Genomic DNA, 18,590 nt, shown 5'->3' on the forward strand with positions numbered 1-18,590 from the left:
TAATATAATAATACAGGAAACTATTCAAAGTGATTTGTAAAACATCGATAAATTGTATGACTGTTAAAGGAAATAATAATAGAATATAATAAATAAATTATAAACCATTAGGCCTACAAGAGATATGGTAAAATAAGTGCCGAATCAACTACGAATAAATTAACTTTCGATTTACCACATATTAATGATGGTGACAAAGTGTTACCACCTTTTCTACCAATAAAAAAAGAACAAACCAAACCTTTTGACACAAGCAATCATTTTATTTGAAAAAAAGTGAATTGCTATTTACAGTACGTAAAAAAACATGAGATCATTCCTGAAACATTTCTTGTCTTTTTGCTTTTCACGTTCATCTCACGCAGTCCTGTCATAAAAAACAGGAGGATCCACACACTTTCAGAGAGCATTCCCGTACAGCATTCAGCAGAGGACAAATAAAAACATTTTACATCATTTTTCAGTGACATCAGATACCAAACCTAAACCAGTTAGTATGATACCTAATAACATTGATATCAAACATTGTTCTGATACACACAATACATGTGTTTTTGTGTATCTTCCTGTTATATCGTTTTACAATTCATGATTCAGTGTTTTTTTGCTGACTAAAGACCGCCCCCTGTTGGACAACAGTGGAAACTGGCAATGGCTCCCACCTCATATGTACAAATTCAGGGTAGAAAGTGGGAAAATCAAACAAGAATTAAAGAATCTCTGATATGCAAATCTGGGGCAGCTTATTTTTAGAATGATATCGGAGTCATTGATAGCAGATATGACTTTAGTTCATATAACAATGATCATTTTGGCTAAGTTCAGGAAGAAGAAAGGATATGCATTTTTAAGGAGGGTGATGTTGGGGGCAACAGGGAATATTTTTCTGTGTGTCTCCGTGGGGGTCTCAGCCCTTGGTTGAAATGATTGCATAACTCTGAGAGTTGGCTTCAGCCCTCCCAAGCCCACATGCTGTAAAAACAGTTACCAAAAATGTAATCCCATAGCAATAAAATGATTAACTCTATTGCTGAAACACAAATTCAAAACATACAATCAAAAGACATTTTCTTAAACAGGGCTATGTCATTATTTGTCTCAGTTTGGAACATTCCTTAAGTAATTGGATTTTTAAACTGGAAAAATAAAGTTTAAAGAAAACATTTCTCTCCGTTTGGTGTCATGTAAGATTATCCACAGACCTGAAGGATCTTCACTGTATCATCTGCATATTATCAAGATTGACACATTTAAATTATTAGTTTAGCAACATTTTGCTTGGTATAACATTTATAGCTGCATGCATCAACCAGTTCAGATATTTCTGCAACTTTACAAACTGAAGCCATATATTCATAAATGTTTTTATACTAAGTGAAACATTGCTTTAACTCAATTTAAAGAGTATACATCCCATTTTTTCTCGGTCTCTTGGTGCGGTTCTAAGCTAAATTATGTGCACAAAACACACAATATCAAATGTAATAGTCAAACAGCTACAACAGAGGGAAGTTGCTTTGTTCTTTTAACATTTTTAACAACGCACAAAGTCCTCATATTGCTGCATTGCTTCTGCAAATGTTTCATTTCTGATACATTTATTAATGCATGCCTGATACATTTTTAATATGATTCAATGGGACTGCTTGATGCATATTTAATGAGGTTTTATGAACATGGCTCCTTCAGAATGAGGATTGGCAGATTCACATGAGTCTGGTGAAGCAACATCCGTGATGATTAGATATTTGATCATCATATTTTGATCATGACAAATAAATAAGACAAAATAAAAAAAAACAAACATAAAACATTAATGAAGTACAAAACTGAAGAAATGTAAACGCACATACACACACTCACTCACACACACATAGGCGAAACATCTATATAGGAGCCATGTAAGTTATTGTTAGCATTTCTGTTACAGTGTGTGACAGACTCTTGTAGTTTGAAACAAGAAAGAGTTTGTGTTTTATTGGAGCAAAGCCAAGCTCATTTGGCCGCCGGGACGCATCGTACACATGTTACTGTTCGTATCACGCAGATGAGCTCGTCACTCATCTCCTCCATCTTCTTTTATACTAAGCTTGTCTTTTCCATTGGCATTTGAATATGTACGCACTAAGTGAGGAACTCCACAGTGAGTGCAACACATGTTATAAGTGACACCCTCTTTTCTGTATTTCTCACTGCACATGCTCGGTTAGCTGCCTCTTCATTCGCTCTCACTCTCCTCTCAGTGTCCATGCTGGGTGTCGGGGCAGGTGCTATAGCTCGCTGTGGCGCACAGGAGGCTCAAGCTTGTATGAGAGGGCGGTGAGGACCTTGTCGAACTTCTCGTAGCGCTCAGACTGGCTACCCTCGGAGCCGCGGCTGCCCCACAGGAGACGCATCTGAAACTCTGTCTGGAAGATCTCATGGATTTCTGCTCGCTCTTGAAATCCTGGAGAAGAGAGAGGGAATGTCATTCTTTGTAGATCCTTTGTATTTATGATAATCAGTGATAACACTTGAAGCTATTTGCGAATAAAGACCGTTAAATGAGGTTAAATGTACTACTCCCAAGGTCAAGAATGAATATCCATGCAGAGATGCTCACTAAATTAAAAAAAATCTCTTACACTTTAGATTAACTATAGATAGTTTTTTAACAAGAACATCTTGAGTTGAACCAATTTCGACAACTGTATGAACTAAACATCTCAACTTTAGCACATAGGACTGTTAATGATGGGAGCAGACTGAGGTCAGGCTGATCAATAGTGAGATATAACAGCGAACAGAGATGTGAGCTGATGTAGCGGCGTGGTAGCTATTGGCAAACTGTTCAATAAAGCAGTAACGGCCTCAAACTGAGAACCATTGGGAAGGTATTACGGATCAATACAGTTAACATAGTAGCAGCACATGCACATAATCAGTGATACTGAACAGTCATCATTAACAGCATGTTACACTGTACCAGCTGTGAAAAATGGCTTCTTTTCATAATTTCTTTAGGGTTGGTGTTGATGAAATAACAAGGTTGTATTAGTAAGCTTAAACACAACAGCATAAAAAAAAAAGTTCAGTCATGTTTGCGTTTCTTTGAAGCTGCACATTTACACAACAGTACTTTAAATTAAATGCTAACACTGGAATGACAACATGGTGTCAATGACAATGCTTCCATGCTAATGCTAGTAGGTAAAATGTCAACCATTATTTATCTTAGTGTTGAACACAACAGCTGAGGATGATTTGAATGCCGTTCGTTTTGGTATTGGGTTATTAACTGAAGTATTGGCTGTATAACATTTTGTAGAAAACTGACAAAGTTCAGTTATTATATATAGTTTGTCGTGAGAATGAATTTAGATATGTTTTTTTTCTTTGATGGGCACTATCCTTGCATTCCTCCTTTAGCTATTATTAATGTATGTACAAAATGCCACAAATTGATCCAACAGGTGATGACATTTTTCAGTGTTTACCAATGTGGGGGACAGCTCAATCTGGTTAACAAATCAACACTGCCAGACATAGAGCCACCCCCAAGCATGGCCAAAAACAACACAGATGCCGTCTAAGAGGTCACACTTCCACTGACTTCATTTGGTCTTACCCTGCAGTTTGGTCTCACTGTTGGTTGTATAGATCCCCCCGTGGTGTGCGATGGTACGAGCCGCTTCTAGGTGGTACATGACAACGTCTACTCCCACCTCTGCACTCTCCCAGGGCTCCAGCGCCTCCCCTACAGCCATGCCTCTCTCCAATAAGGACAGGACAGGAATGATGTGGGGGAGGGTAGTGTTGGACAGGGCGTTTGACTCTGTAAGCAAAGAAGATTTAATAGTTTAGAGTGGTCATTACATACATATTTTTTTAAATGAAACAATTCAAAGAAATGCCAACCATGTAAACTGTGTTCTCACCTTTGCCATCGTTCATATTCTTCATGAAAGGTTTGAGTTTCTTTTCATAAAGAATAGCGCCCTCTGTGTGTCTCTGGCGTAATGTCACCCATGTCTGTTCAAGGCGGGAAATCTGAAGCAATAAGAGACACAATTGCATTTTAAGAAATATATTTGATAAAAAACATTGGAGTTTTTCAGTTTATTATGGATGATTCTAGTTGTATCAATGTTACCTGTGGCAGCTCCAGTGCTCTCATCACAGCAGCAAAGCCAAACATGTTGCCAAGGTTGCTTTTCAACTCTGCTGCTAGTTGGATGGTTTTGTGGAGCAGGGCCGCCCTCTCCTCCGTGCTTCCTGTGCAGCCGAGCAGGTCCACTGCCATCATGATAGACATGGTGTAAAACCTGAGGAAAGAAAAATGTGCCATTCAATAAAATGCATCCATAAAAGTGAATTACTGCTGCTGATAGGAAAGAAGATGATGGGGAAGTCAAAACCCATTTTGAAATTTACATTTTGGCAGACGGGGAAGAACAGAAGTAGTACAGATAATCAATAGCTGAATTAATGAAGGAGTTAATGAGTGTTGTATAAAGGGGGAAAAGCATGTTTGTACCTCTCCAGTAGGTCAAGTCTTAGCTGGTGTCCATGTGGTAGTGTCAGTAACTCCAACCCCGAGGACACTCCCATCATCCTTTGCATGTCTGAGGTTACGCCCAATATTCTGGCCACCTGTCCAGGAGTAAAAAAAAAGAAGAAATATATTAGTTGTATGTGTGGTGTTATGTTTGTGTGCTTACTTCCATGTGTTCCTACATGTATGCATGAATAATGGTGATCATATTTGGTGTCTCTGGGTATTTACTGTATTTGACTATACAAGTCTGCATTTGTGCTTTGTATGCCTATGTAAGCATGTGTGCTTGTGTGTGAATTATGTGTGCGTGTGGGTACCATGCAGTCCGCCATGGTGATATGTTTAGCCGCAGTCCTTGCATCCACCTCAGCCAGCAGCTCTTTGACTCTCTTCAGCACCGACATCTCCAGAGGCTTATTCTCAGCTGGCAAAAGGCAAGACTCGTACCTGCAAAGGAGCGTTTATAACAGCGCATTAAAACACATTAAACCTGTTTAATATGAGCACTGGCAAAGAATGCCAGAGAAAAGTGTTTCTAAAATAAAATAACTCACAATATAATGATCTGTAACCTGAAAGTCCCATCCAGTGGTTCGGTTCACAACCAAAAAATACATTATTTATTGTCTATTTTAATCTAAATGTGTCCAGAAATTACATCCATCTAAGGAAAAATACTTAAATTAGTTTTTGATTTAATAATGTCATTATGAATATTTTTACTTTCATTTTCTCCGACATTTTCTCATAGACTTCTTTAAAACATCACTTAGTTTTGCAAAAATATATGTTGCCCCCTGCTGGCCACTGAAAATAATGTTTTCTCTGGACCAATATTCAAAGCAAACCAAATACACATTAATTTGTTCACCAAGTGACCCGTAACACTGGTTTTAACATTATTGACATGTTACCCTAGTCATGCCAGCTAGTGAGTCAATTGTACCTCAAACATAAGTCACCTTTACTGACAATTTCCCCAGAAGTTACACTGACAATAATCCCTTCTGCAGCAAAATTTCACAGGGGGGGCTTTTAGTTCGCTGCTGGCGACTCAGTGTACTTGAGCATTTTCCTGTGACGAGCTTCATCTGCTATGTCCTTCCATGGCACTGTAAGCCCAATAAGATACAGTCTCAGCTGCGTCTCTGACCCCAGCACAGAGTCTGCCCTCAGGCAATTTCCCACAGGATTATCAAATGTTCACTCAAGTCTATTTTCCAGTCTCTGCTCACTCATACTCATACTGCAGTACCTGGTTCAAATCGCCTAACTCCACTATTCTTGCCCTCGTAGTAAAATGTAAGAATGTGAATTGACCTTTAAAACACACCCACTTGACTGAATCCTGCCATGGAGATGAGCTCTAACTGTGCCCCCATTCAACAGTCATCTTGATGTACATATCAGTGAAAGAATTTTCTATTCTTAGGCTTTTCCAGCAAATACGGCTCTGGTAAAGTTATTTGAAAAAGTAGGTTTGTTTACAAGAATGTATGTTATGTGTCTCGTACCTGGATGGCTTGAACGAGGACGTTGTCTCCACCTGCGGGGCGCTGAACATCCCCTCTCCTTCCTCCCTCGCTCCATCCCCCCTCCCTTCTTCCACTCGCAATCGTTCCACATAGCCCTTGGTTGGGGGTTTAGGGGGACCAGCGGGGCAAGGTCTGAGGTCACAGTAGCTCCCCGCTGTGTCTGAGGAATGTGATTGGTAGCTGGGATGATGGGCAGGTGTGGAGTGTGCAGAGTGAGTGGTATGCGCAGGATGGTCTGCAGGGTTGTCACTGGCTGAGGGGCTGAGATGAGTGTCGCTGGAGCGACGCATCACAGGGGAGGGCGGGACGACGGCCAGGGCGCGCCCGCTTGAGTGAGCTCTCTGCCTGGTGACTGATGAAAGAGGAAGGTCAACTACTTATGTAAATTTTGTTTGACAATGTACATGCAGAGCTTTTACTTTCATTGATACTCTGTGTGGAACTTACTAGCACTATATGCAGGAGATAGTGGGGTTTCCCCAACAGGTGACAAGGGGCAGCGGTACTCCTGAATCTGGTCCATACTCATCGCACAGTTCCTCATTGCGTCTTTATGGTGGTGGATTGTTGAAGGGCTGAGAACACAGCATTTTTTGGGATGTTAGACATCTTTGGGTGTGGATTTAAAAGCTGTCCAGGCAGTGAAGGGAACCTCACAAAGCAGTGCAGTTCAGAGTGTGACATTTATCAGTTTCAGATGACAGGAATGGTGTCATTACAGATGCAAATACTAATCATTTTAGGGTGAGAGAAGTGGGAGACATTTTAGTAGGACAATTATTCAACTTCATGACACTCTCATGTGTTATTTATGAATAAAAACCATGTTTGTGAATTTAAAGTAGGAGCAGACACTTCAGCAGTGTGGCATCTTATAAAAATAAAATCTGCATTTTAAAACTAATGTTTTGAGTGCATTAATACTGGCATATACTTTCAACCAACATGTCCTAATATATATCTTTGAATTTGCCTCCTAACTCCCAATGTGTATTTCAATTGATGTTGTCCCTTCTTAGAAATCTTTCTCAACTCCTTTCCATACTCCCTATAATGCTAAAATGATAGCAACTTCACACAACATATCTGTCTGCTCCTTCTTTGTAGAATCAAGTCTCAAACAGCCTGGTTCTGTTTGAAGCTTGTGTGATCCAGTGCACAAGTGGACGAGTGAACAAGTCATTTTGCAACTTCACTCTAAGGGAACTAACAAAACTAGATGCCTGTCACTAGGGGATGTGCTAATGGTGTTTGTGAAGTAAGGGATTTGCAGGGTTGTGGAAGGACAGGGCACTAGTTCTGTGATCCAACACAACGCTATTGTCACACAAACACAAACACAACCTGCAGATGGGCACTGGTTCCGGCTCTGGTTCTGGTGGTGCCACTGGTGTCCTTACTGGACTGGGACTGGGACTGTCTGAGTCACTGATGTATAAATCATAAAGCAAGAGTGAAATGTAATGAACACTGCAAGAAAGAACTGTCAGGGTTTTGCATATGGCTGCTGCATCTCTCCAACAACAAAAAACACTTATTTTTCTCCTGGCTCACCTGTGGGGTATCATTTTCTCCGTCGTCAGCCCATCGGTCATGGTGACGCTCCGTCTCTTGATGTAGGCTCCCCTCTGGCTGGACGGGGAGTAGGCGGAGCCTTGTTTGCTCATTGCCAGCGCGAAGGTGGCCTCCAGGTAGCGCAGAGGAAGAGTCCTGCTGACCGGACAGTAGATGTGGACTCCGCTGGACTCTGAGACAGGTTTGCGCTGGCCCACATAAAACCGCACAAGCTCCTGGACCGAGTCGAAGCTGTCAGACTCTAACATATACTGCACCTGAGAATGAAGAGATGACATAAATCCTTATAACATCTAAGCTGTAATAAGTTTGCAACATGAACACATTGACAGGGAGAAAACTGCTGTAATATTATCAAACTGTCTAATGTGAAAAAGGGCCTATAAGACAAAGTCAGAAAAGCAGGGACTGAATTGAGATTATGCGACACAGCTCGTCACTGACGCACAACTGCACTAAATTAGCCTGCCCAACTATTTGGGTCATTAGCGGCAGACGAGAGAAAATAGGCCTCTTCATGAAGAGGAATAAATCTAGACTTGTACAGGTATAAATAGTAACGCTAACATGCATTCAGGTATGGTGCTAATAGTTAGGGAGGTTAGGAGGAGAATATGTATAACACCACCATTTAAAGGCCAGTAATGACTCAAGTCAATACACATTGTTTATCATTAATAATGGCTGTTTCAATGCTAGGGATCTGTGGTGTTGTAAGTGCTTACTCGCAGGCAAAGTAATGGCTAAGAAAACTAAATGCAACAGAGCCAACGTTAATGTTATTAGTTATACCGGTGATCTCTGCCAGCCAGAAAAAGGACAGAGTTAGTTTCTAAGTTGAGAGCTCTAACAGCCTTAAATAAACTACAGAGTGCAGACTGCAGCAGTAGATTTATCCCCGCTGTCTTTTATGGCTGCCGAACATAAAGTAAGATGCCTGTGGTGCTGAAACTGCCAGGAAAAGCTTAAGTACGTACCTTAGTCTCACTGGATTTGACCAAGACTTTGCTGATCTTGAAGTGCAGCACTTCGTTATCCCATCGGCAGGTCAGTACGTAGTCACCCACACTGGTCAGAGAGTCACGTACAAGGAAATCTCCATTACGGACAACCAGAGTTGCTGACACCTAAACAAATAATTGAGAAAAATTTGTATTTTGTTAATAAACGAGACACAGGCTCCGATTTTAAAGCGCTCGGAGCTTACTTGGCTCACCGAGCTACAGCATGTTCGAGAATATATTTTCTTTCTGAGACTTTGACTGTTTAATAATTGATTTTTTCGAGAATCATGATTATTTATAAAAATGCCTTAGGACAGTTTTTTTCTCTAAACAAACACAACTATCTTTCTCCATAACAAAGTGTGTCTCCTATACACAGTGGATAAAAAGCCAGCGACAATGACCGCAATTACTTTTTGAGGATGCATTTCACCGCACTACTGTAAAAATGAGTTGTTTTGAATTTATTGACAGAATAGGCAATCCAGAAAAGCAATTTTCCATTCATGGTCAATAGAGCAGCTTCAGGCTGTACATCCGTTTGATACGAAACACTGCAAAAGTATCTCGGGTAACTGCAAAAAGAGATCGGAAATATTGATTCACTTAGTCCTGTACAAAAGGAGATACACATTTAAACTAACCAGAGTTCCCTTTAAATATACCTGCAAAAAAGACAGATGATGAAGGTTGAAGAGGTGAAGCTTTAAATTCATTCAATACAAGAAAGCAGGGCATGACATGTGCAATGCAGCACAACAAAAGGTAAACAGTGCCTCAAACACCAGCAGGAGGCAGTATATTCACAGATAAAAAGCTCAATCCAAGTGTAGCACATACCTTTTCTTTTATAATATAATTATTTTGTGAAAGGTTTTTGGAGCTTTTTTAAAATCTGACAATTCCCCCATTCACCTTGAGAATAAATCTTGTTTTACTCTGAGGGCCAGAATAACATATTTAAAATACATCGAACAAAGCCACATTGGTCTATCCACTCATGACATATACAAAGGCCCTAATTTTGAAAGTGAAACACATAAATAATGTATAAAGTCGCAGCGAAGGATATAGGATGTGTGAAGTCTAGCCAATAAGTATTGTTTTGGTAACCACGCGGCTCAGGGTTTCCCCAAGTTTCCACTGGGGCAAACCCAGAATAAATGAATAATTTATGTAAATAAAAAGAGGAAAGACTCACAGATGGCTGATTTGAATCTGTGTTTATGAATGTGTAGGAGCGAGACAGAGAACATAGGTTGATAAAGAGACAGAAACTGCATCTATGTGTGATTCCACATGTGCATGCAGTGTGTGAGCATGTGTGTGTGGGTGTGTGCACGTCTGCTGATGTGTGTCTTCATCCGCGTCTCAGTCACCAGCTGTGAAACTGAATTGCGTACATCAGCAACACACACAGCTGTCTGTTTGGCAGAGTTACCCCTCCTTCTGAGCGCTAAAGCAATTTCTACTGAGCTGTGACAGATGATGGGATTCAGTAATCAGTGTCATTCTGTGTGTAAAGCATTTAAACTGTGCTTTCAAAGCCAGAGACTTGGCCAAGTAATCGCTCAACTAATACTATTGACTGCTGACAACAACACAAACCCATAAAGAAATGCTTTTGTGTTCGTACTTTAAGATCATTTATTCTGGCCTTTTGAAATGAAATGTTTTTTTGGAAAAAAAACAACACAGCAATTTGTTTTCGTGGAACTCCTTATTCATTATAAGTAGACAGTGACAGATAGCTTAATTTGAAGCTTTTTATTCATATCTTGGTCGGTTTCTTGCCAACATCAGGTTTGGACACGAATCACCGACTAGTGACACATTAAGTTTGTTCATTTTTATATTAATATAATAATAATAATATTCAAAAATGACGCTACAATATTTATCAGTTCTTGTCTTGTTTGGTTAGATCACTTCTGAAACCCCCCCAGAATTCAGTTTATAATGATATCAGCAAACAAAAGCAGCACATATTCACATTTGAAGACTAAGCAATGGAGTTTTTGCATGAGAAATTACTCATTCATTTTGTGTTGACTAAATGATTGAAACAAAGAATGACTTATCTCAAAAGAACTCCCTGCATGTTTGTATGTGTGTGTTTGTGTGTGTACTGTATACATTTGGTTGTACTACTTATTTGGACACTTTATTTATCCTGGGGGAAATTGCGTTTGGTGACATTTGCTCCCTTTTAGAATGAAATAATTCTTGCAGTATCTGTTTAACCATCTGTTTTCAAACATACGCCCAGGACTCCCAGTGTTATCATGACTAACTTAGTGTTTTCTGCTGTTCATGTATACAAAGTCCACAGTGTATTTCACAGTGCATGTTTACCTCTCTTGGTATGTGTCCATGGTACCAGCCATGGCTCCTGATGTCTGCAGCACTCAGTTTCAGCTCCTCCTCCAGCTCCTTACGAAGTTTTTCGGGAGGAGACTCCAGCAGGTACTTCTCCTTGGAGAACTGCAAGGAACAAACACAGGAGTACAACAAGACATGAATGGGACTGAAATGACACAAGGGACTCCTCACATGTTGCCCTTTAAGAGCATTCTCATATAAGATCAGTCTATATATATATATCACTTTATTTGTAAAGGCATATCCCATAGAGATTTAGTTTCCAAGAGGGATTCGGAATACAGAAATATTTGTATACCTACAAGATTAATGATTTACACTTGCAAATTATACCTCAGTTCAGAACACCAACAAAGATAATAAGTGTAACATGCATGTATGTTTTTTTGCTAAAGCAGAGCATCCTTTACACACATGCACAAACACACACACACACACACACACCTGTGTTACAGAAGGCCACACTGCAGGGAAGCAACACTGTGTGCTGCCTTTCACACAACACATGTACACACACACACACATACCCTGACCTGATTACTGAGAGGCAGAAAAAATGTAAGTGTGTACAGTGAAGTCCTGGTTTTAGCTGCTGATTGTAGTCACGGCTTATAATAATGCCAGATAAACAACCACAATTCACACACACACACACACACACACACACACACACACACACACACACACACACACACACACACACACACACACACACACACACACACACACACACACACACACACACACACACACACACACACACACACACACACACACACACACACACACACACACACACACACACACACACACACACACACACACACACACACACACACACACACACACACACACACACACACACACAAAGCTTCAGGAACAACACTTTAGGCAAAATCTGGGTTATAACAATGGTGAGTCTACTGAATTAATTAAATACAAATAATCTTTATTGTAAAAATGTTTGCACAACAATGCGTTCACAAGCTTCTTCAGTAATATTGGCACCTTGATTGTTTGAATCAAACTCTGAGAGAAAACTATGCACAATAAATGACAATATTTAATGAAAATAAGTGTCTTATCTGCTCTGTATTTGAGTAGGCATGGAAAGAAAAACAGTGAATCCCACACTGGGACCTTGATGTAACGTGACTGCACCATAACAACGGATGATTGTGGAAAGATTGAGTTCAGAGAGATGATCTTAAATGAGTCAAACAGGGGACACACAGACACAAGCTTGTACACAAATAACCTCAAAACACGAGATATCCACATGGGATTGAACAGCGAAAGAGGAAATCATCTCGACTCTGCCAATATGAGGAGAAATGAGACTGGAGACCAAAATAAACAGTAAACAGCCTTGTCGCTAAGGCTGGCCTGTCACCGCTCCTAATATTTTCCTTCAATCTCTCTCTTCCTCTTTCGCTAAGACTCAATATTGTCTTCAACTTTCTCTGTGTCATTGTTTTCCCTCTTGCCCACCATTCATCTTCCTCTGCCCGTTCATCATCTCTCACAATCATAAAGTTTTTTGCAAGTTGTTCAACTTTATTCTGACGGAGAGAGAAAGAGACATTTTATGAGGGTGACTGAGGATGGGAAACTGTGATGATCTGTTTGTTACGAGTGTGTTTCCACCTTCCCACATGAGTGTGTGTGTGATACAAGGAGACTACAAGTGCCAAAGAATCGATCTTATCGTCTCCAGGTCACTGGCAAGATGAAATTACTGACTTCCTTCTCTTCTGCCAGTCCAATCCTCAGGGGGAAATAAAGGAATATCGCCAAGGGGGCTCACTCTCGCAGATTAGATTTGAGGTGTGCGAGTGTATGTGTGTGTGTATGTGTGAAGAAGGCCAATCAAAGAGCAGAGGGGTCAAGTGTGCAGTTATTGCTTTTCCTTGTCTCCCTGGAAACCCAGGAGAGGCTTGTCACTGTACAGATGCTGAACAATGAACTTGGTCTGTACGTGTGTGTGTGTGCGTGTGTGTGTATATATATATATATATATATATATATGAAGGGTTATGGGGCAAATTGAAATGTCAGCAGGGCTCTATTTATGATACGGTTCATGAATAGGCTGACATTAGGGGGGACACACTGAAAGACGGAGGAAAAATGGATTGACAATAAAGGAGCGATGGAGGGAAAGGAATTTGACAAGGCCACAAAAAATCATACCATTTATTCTACGTACAAGTAGGCTATAATTTAAATCCATTCCATGTTATGGCAGATGTAAGAGAGCAGAGAAAAGGTGAGAATAAAGAATCCTCTATGTTAACTGGGGAGAAAAGGGGAAAACACAAAAGGAAAAGTACAATGGGAGCTATCTACAAAGACCAGCATGATATAGGTATCGTATTATAATCACACGGGGGTATGCAAATCTACAACGTTGAGTCCTTGGTTGCCATAATTACATTTGTTTGTTTGCCTCTGTGTACAAAAAGGTTTCTTCCATTACACGTTGGCAGAAAGTCTCCTGTTCTATCCTAATACTGCAAATAACATTAATGGTTATTCTGACTTCCTATTTATATAATCAAATAATACTGCCACACATTCTACTAGTGAAATGAATACTGGTATTTTGATTTACACTACAATCAATGTCAATAGCTTGTTTCTTTCACTGGTCACTTTAACCTAACTTTACCTTCGATCACTAGTCATGGAACAATAAAAGGTTTCATGTCATGATTATCCTGGCCAAAATAACAATACACAATATATACATTTTGCTATAAATATTACTACTATTTGCCACATAACAACTACTATACTATCAATCAGTATGGCATAATCCCAACTTACAAAATATGACTCTCACAGCTAAAATTTCATATTGAATTAAATTATTACAGCTACAGTTTGAGTCCAAGTTATTAGAAGTATGTATAATAGTGATACTAGTGAGAATTACGGCTTTTCTACTACTTTTTTTCTCCTGCTGCTGGTACTACTATTTCTGGTATTGCTACTTTAACTGATACAAATGCTTATATTATTTCACATTAGCATCAGATGATTTGCTTTGATGTGTATTTTATGTTGGTTTAGGAGCAGCAGACAGGCCCATGATTATAGCTTATTCGATGTGTGTATCGAGGGTATAGGCAGCCATACAGAGTAGCAAAAAACGACATATCAAAACAGAGAGACTGACGTATTAATGGCCCAAGAGACAGACTGATAGACAGTAGATGCAAATAAGAAGACAGGTCAGAGACACACAGATGGAAAAAAACACCCAGCATTCATAAAAACAAGACATCAGACATTCAGGAAGGCTCAGCGGCAGACAGACAGACAACACAAACTCATTAACGTAGACAGAAAGGCAGCAACGCAGGAAGACAGGTAGCCCATTAGCAGATGAGAGAGTTTAGGCAATTTAGCAGCTCATGCAGGACTTTGTTTCCCCAGGGGGGCTAAGAGAGGAGAACTGATTGGTGTGTGTGTGCACATGCATGATGTGTGTGTGACCATTCATTCATGTAAGCGTGTGTGCACATGGGACTGTTCTACATGGGTGCCACTATTAATGGATAGGGCTCTATTTTAGAGAAAAAAACAACAACACCAGGTTAGCAAAGATAAGAGTCGTGTTTATATACATTCATTAAAATGGGTGGGGGGGGGGGGGGGACTGTAGAGTTTGAATGGATGGGGGTGAGTTGGAGAATAGGCTAAAGAGGTTAGGGGTGTGTGTGCATATGAGTTATAGATAACTACAGTAATCGATCACCTAATTTACACCAACATGCACTTTTCCGCTTTGTCTGATGACATGGTCCCACCCTCCCCGAGTGTACATTGACACTGCTATCACTCAACATCAGTAATAGAAAAAATGAACCACCTAAAAGGAAAAATAAATGAAAGGGATGATAATGGGGAGGAAGTTTAAATGTATGCACATATTTATACATATATTATGCACACGCTTTTTTTGTGTGTGTTAGTTACTGCGGTTCTGGGTTTCGTTCAGCCTCCTGTTCTACGATATTTTATGTTTGTTACTTTGTCTAGTTGGGTTGCTTTTCTGAGCAAGTAGCAAATATTCATAACATGCAGCTTTTTAACAATATTTAAAACAATCAGAGTAGTCTTTACTGCTATATTCATCTAACACCCCCTCATTACTGCATGTGGTTTGGTTCGAAGTGAAGTCCAAAATATACAGCCACAAGTATTCACAATGCACGACGCAGTGGGGGGAGTGTAAACTCTGGCACACATCAGCGTGTTGTTGTTTGCGGTTGAACTAGTTTGTTTTGCTAATTCTAGCGAGAGGAGCACAAAGCCAAGTACCTTGAGCAATTTAAGAAGATGCGACTAAAAACAAACAACCTTGAGTGGGAAGGCATGAATGAGAAATTAAATGGAAGATAATCGCTGACAAGTATGAAAACCTGCAGGGAGTAGTCTGTGGCATTAATCAGCGTGGATGCAAAGTCAAAAAACAAGAGGGAAAAAAGCAAACAACAAACGAAAGGAATGCCTTCTCAACAGACTGCAGCACTTAGATCTAAGCTCATGTCAGAACGCATCTTCTCTCTTTTTCCAGCTCGTGGGCTAGCCTCTAACCCTGTCGTCATGGTAACGCCCCGAGTAGTGGTAGTGACAGTGGGGAGGAAGGGGGCTGGGATTTTAGCGAGGGGTGGGGGGCAGCTCCTGGTCATGCGCACACACACACACACACACACACACACACACACACACACACACACACACACACACACACACACACACACACACACACACACACACACACACACACACACACACACACACACACACACACACACACACACACACACACACACACACACACACACACACACACACACACACACACACACACACACACACACACACACACACACACACACACACACACACACACACACACACACACACACCAAGGCCAGGGGTCTTATTCTCAAAGAGCCTTTCAATCCCTTGATCTGCTTTCTCTTTCTCCTCCTCTCGCCCCATTCAATTCTATGCATCCCTCTTTTGGGGAGATATAGAGACCGGGATTATTGCATAGAGACCCTCAAATCCTCCTATCTCCTATTACACCCCCACATACAGGCACATTATAGTAGGTAATGTGTACGTACGTGGCCAATATCACCTCTCACCAGGCTGTTATAATCCCTCTGTGCCCTCCAGCCTGATTTCCACTGTTTCATTTCCACTGGTTCACACGGGTATATTAGTCTTTAACACGCATGTAAAAGGATATGAGCATTAGCGGGAGTGCTGGTAACATTAGACTTTTTATATTTACCCTGCATTTGTCTTTTAGCAAGGTGAGAGTGGCATTGAATCAAAGCTAATGAAACGGCTTTTGCAATGATGCAAAAAAGAAAGCTTTGAAGCTTGAACAGCGAGTTCAGCCTGACGTCAACCTGAGTATGAGCCACTGCAGTTCAAGCTCAGTTCCTACCAAACATATTTAGAAATGTGCTTGACTGAATACTCAGGGATTTTTGTTATATACTCTTATGTTAAATGTACTAAACCTTACCTTACCTACCTTAGCAGACAAAGTGTTTAGCGAAACCTCAGTTTTATTTTAAAATGATCATCATCTATGTACAGTAGCTACACCTATCATGAATATTATTCAAACAGCAAATAATAGTCTCTATAATTAAAGTTAACGTATCATTTAAGAGTCACTTTTCACAGGATGGACAGATTCTCTAATAAGCCCTGCAAATGATTTGACCAAACTTTGTTCATTAACTGGACAAATATCAAATGATGAAAAGTACAGAGCTCATTGCATTAAAAAAATAACAGACAGACTTCCCTTAACTCCTATTAAAAGAAAAAAAACCCATAAAAACAACATCACTAAACCTACAGCTGGTGTGGTATATAAGATAACGGCATAATAACAGCTCTCACGCAAACAGATTAGCTCGCTCATTACAGCCTAAGCGATGCATAGTAATCAGCAGACACACATAGTGTTTACCAGATATTGCTTCCTGTCACATGTACTTGCTTAGATAATGTTTAAGGTGAAAAAGGCAGTCAGACTGATTGACTATGGAAAAGATGCAGACTGTCCATATTATCTCATCTGAAAGGTACAACATGAATGAAAGTAAATGTAAGAATTTGTCGGGCTTAAACCACTTTGGAATAAAAATCAAAGTGTTGTAAGTAAGAACAGTGTTAGTCACTCTAAAATGCTCTTTATATTGCAGTATTAAATCCACTATGTTTCATTGCAGTATTCACTTTTAACACATGGGACAGACATAAAAAAGTAAAAACATAACAGTGCGGATGTCTTACACGATCAGACAATATCAGAGATGCAGCTTCACACAGAGAGAAAGTGACGACTGGTGGAGAGACACGGGGAGAATATGAGACTGATAACAGTGACCTTCTACTGTCGTTAGGAATGAGTGTCTTCTACAAACGCATACACACAAACACACACAGGGCACTCCTCCCTCGAGGCAGCTGGATGAGGATATATACCCAACAGAATCATATACTGTATATTCACACACGCACATATAGAGGGCTGCTGTGCGCTGTCAGTCAGTGAGGTGTCAGGGATGAGACCCCCTGGATTGAGTGACAGCTGGTGGACAGGATACGACGTACAGCTACAGTCCCACTGAGACTGCAGGAAGCACAGTGCCACTCTGCACTGCGTGTCTCCTCTCCCTTTGTCAAAACTACTCTCTCCTTCTGCTATACATTGTGGCTTTCCCTATGGTCTTTGTCTCTTTTCTCCCGTCTCAGGTCATATTCTCTTATTTCTCAACCTAGTGTTCTCTATTTACTCAAGAGCCTTTATAGACATGAAGTGACAAGCAACAATAAAATAAATTGAATTAAGGGGACAATTTAACTTCATTTTGTTCCCACATTATTGTTGATGGTTTAGCTGTGCCTTATGATTAAGAGTTTCCTTTTCCTCCCAAATAAGCACTGTCCTTTACTGCCATATCAATGATTTATGTCCTAATAGAAAATCTTGTTGTGGAAAAAAAAACAAAAAAAACGTGCAGAGGAGTTCGGGGTTTTTCCAGACCTTCAAATAACCTATAGTCCTCTGCAGGTACAACCTCAACCAATCAGAAGAAAGGACAGCTCCCTCTTTTAATCCTGAGAGACACAACCCCGGGGAAAAGAAAGTCCTTAACTCTCATCTGCTCATAAAACTTAATTGCTCTGACGATTGAAAGTGACCTTGATAAGCATGACAACATCTTGTTCATCCTTCCTCTTGTCTTAATTATAGTGGCTGGGCAATAAGAACACTTGGTTTGAAAAGTGATGTGGATATGACACACTCAACTCCACTGTGAAATAACACCCTTCTGTTGAAGTAAAAACAAAAGTGGATGCACTCAAAATGTCTGTTAGAATTATCCTTTGCACCGAACGCCCATATGAGCCACAGCTTGTGGTACATCTCAGCACATTAGCTCATTTTGGGTAACAACCCTTCAGCTCCCTTCCTTGTTGAAGCAACATGATGGAAGTGTGGACTTGTTT

General features: G+C 40.3%; 1 protein-coding gene across 1 annotated transcript in view; it reads right to left on the minus strand.

Moving 5' to 3' along the window:
* Positions 1–242: 242 nt before the first annotated feature.
* Positions 243–18,590, minus strand: part of sh2d3ca (SH2 domain containing 3Ca) — a 45,922-nt gene continuing 27,574 nt past the window's right edge. The window contains 12 exon segments of the mRNA XM_063889609.1: positions 243–2,446; positions 3,608–3,814; positions 3,918–4,029; positions 4,133–4,304; positions 4,517–4,632; positions 4,855–4,984; positions 6,052–6,424; positions 6,520–6,647; positions 7,417–7,500; positions 7,627–7,904; positions 8,625–8,774; positions 11,007–11,135. Of these exon segments, the coding sequence (XP_063745679.1) occupies positions 2,271–2,446; positions 3,608–3,814; positions 3,918–4,029; positions 4,133–4,304; positions 4,517–4,632; positions 4,855–4,984; positions 6,052–6,424; positions 6,520–6,647; positions 7,417–7,500; positions 7,627–7,904; positions 8,625–8,774; positions 11,007–11,135 (2,055 nt within the window). The 3' untranslated portion in view covers positions 243–2,270.

Source organism: Eleginops maclovinus, chromosome 8 (assembly GCF_036324505.1).
Source record: "Eleginops maclovinus isolate JMC-PN-2008 ecotype Puerto Natales chromosome 8, JC_Emac_rtc_rv5, whole genome shotgun sequence".
In the NCBI taxonomy this organism is placed as follows: domain Eukaryota; kingdom Metazoa; phylum Chordata; class Actinopteri; order Perciformes; family Eleginopidae; genus Eleginops; species Eleginops maclovinus.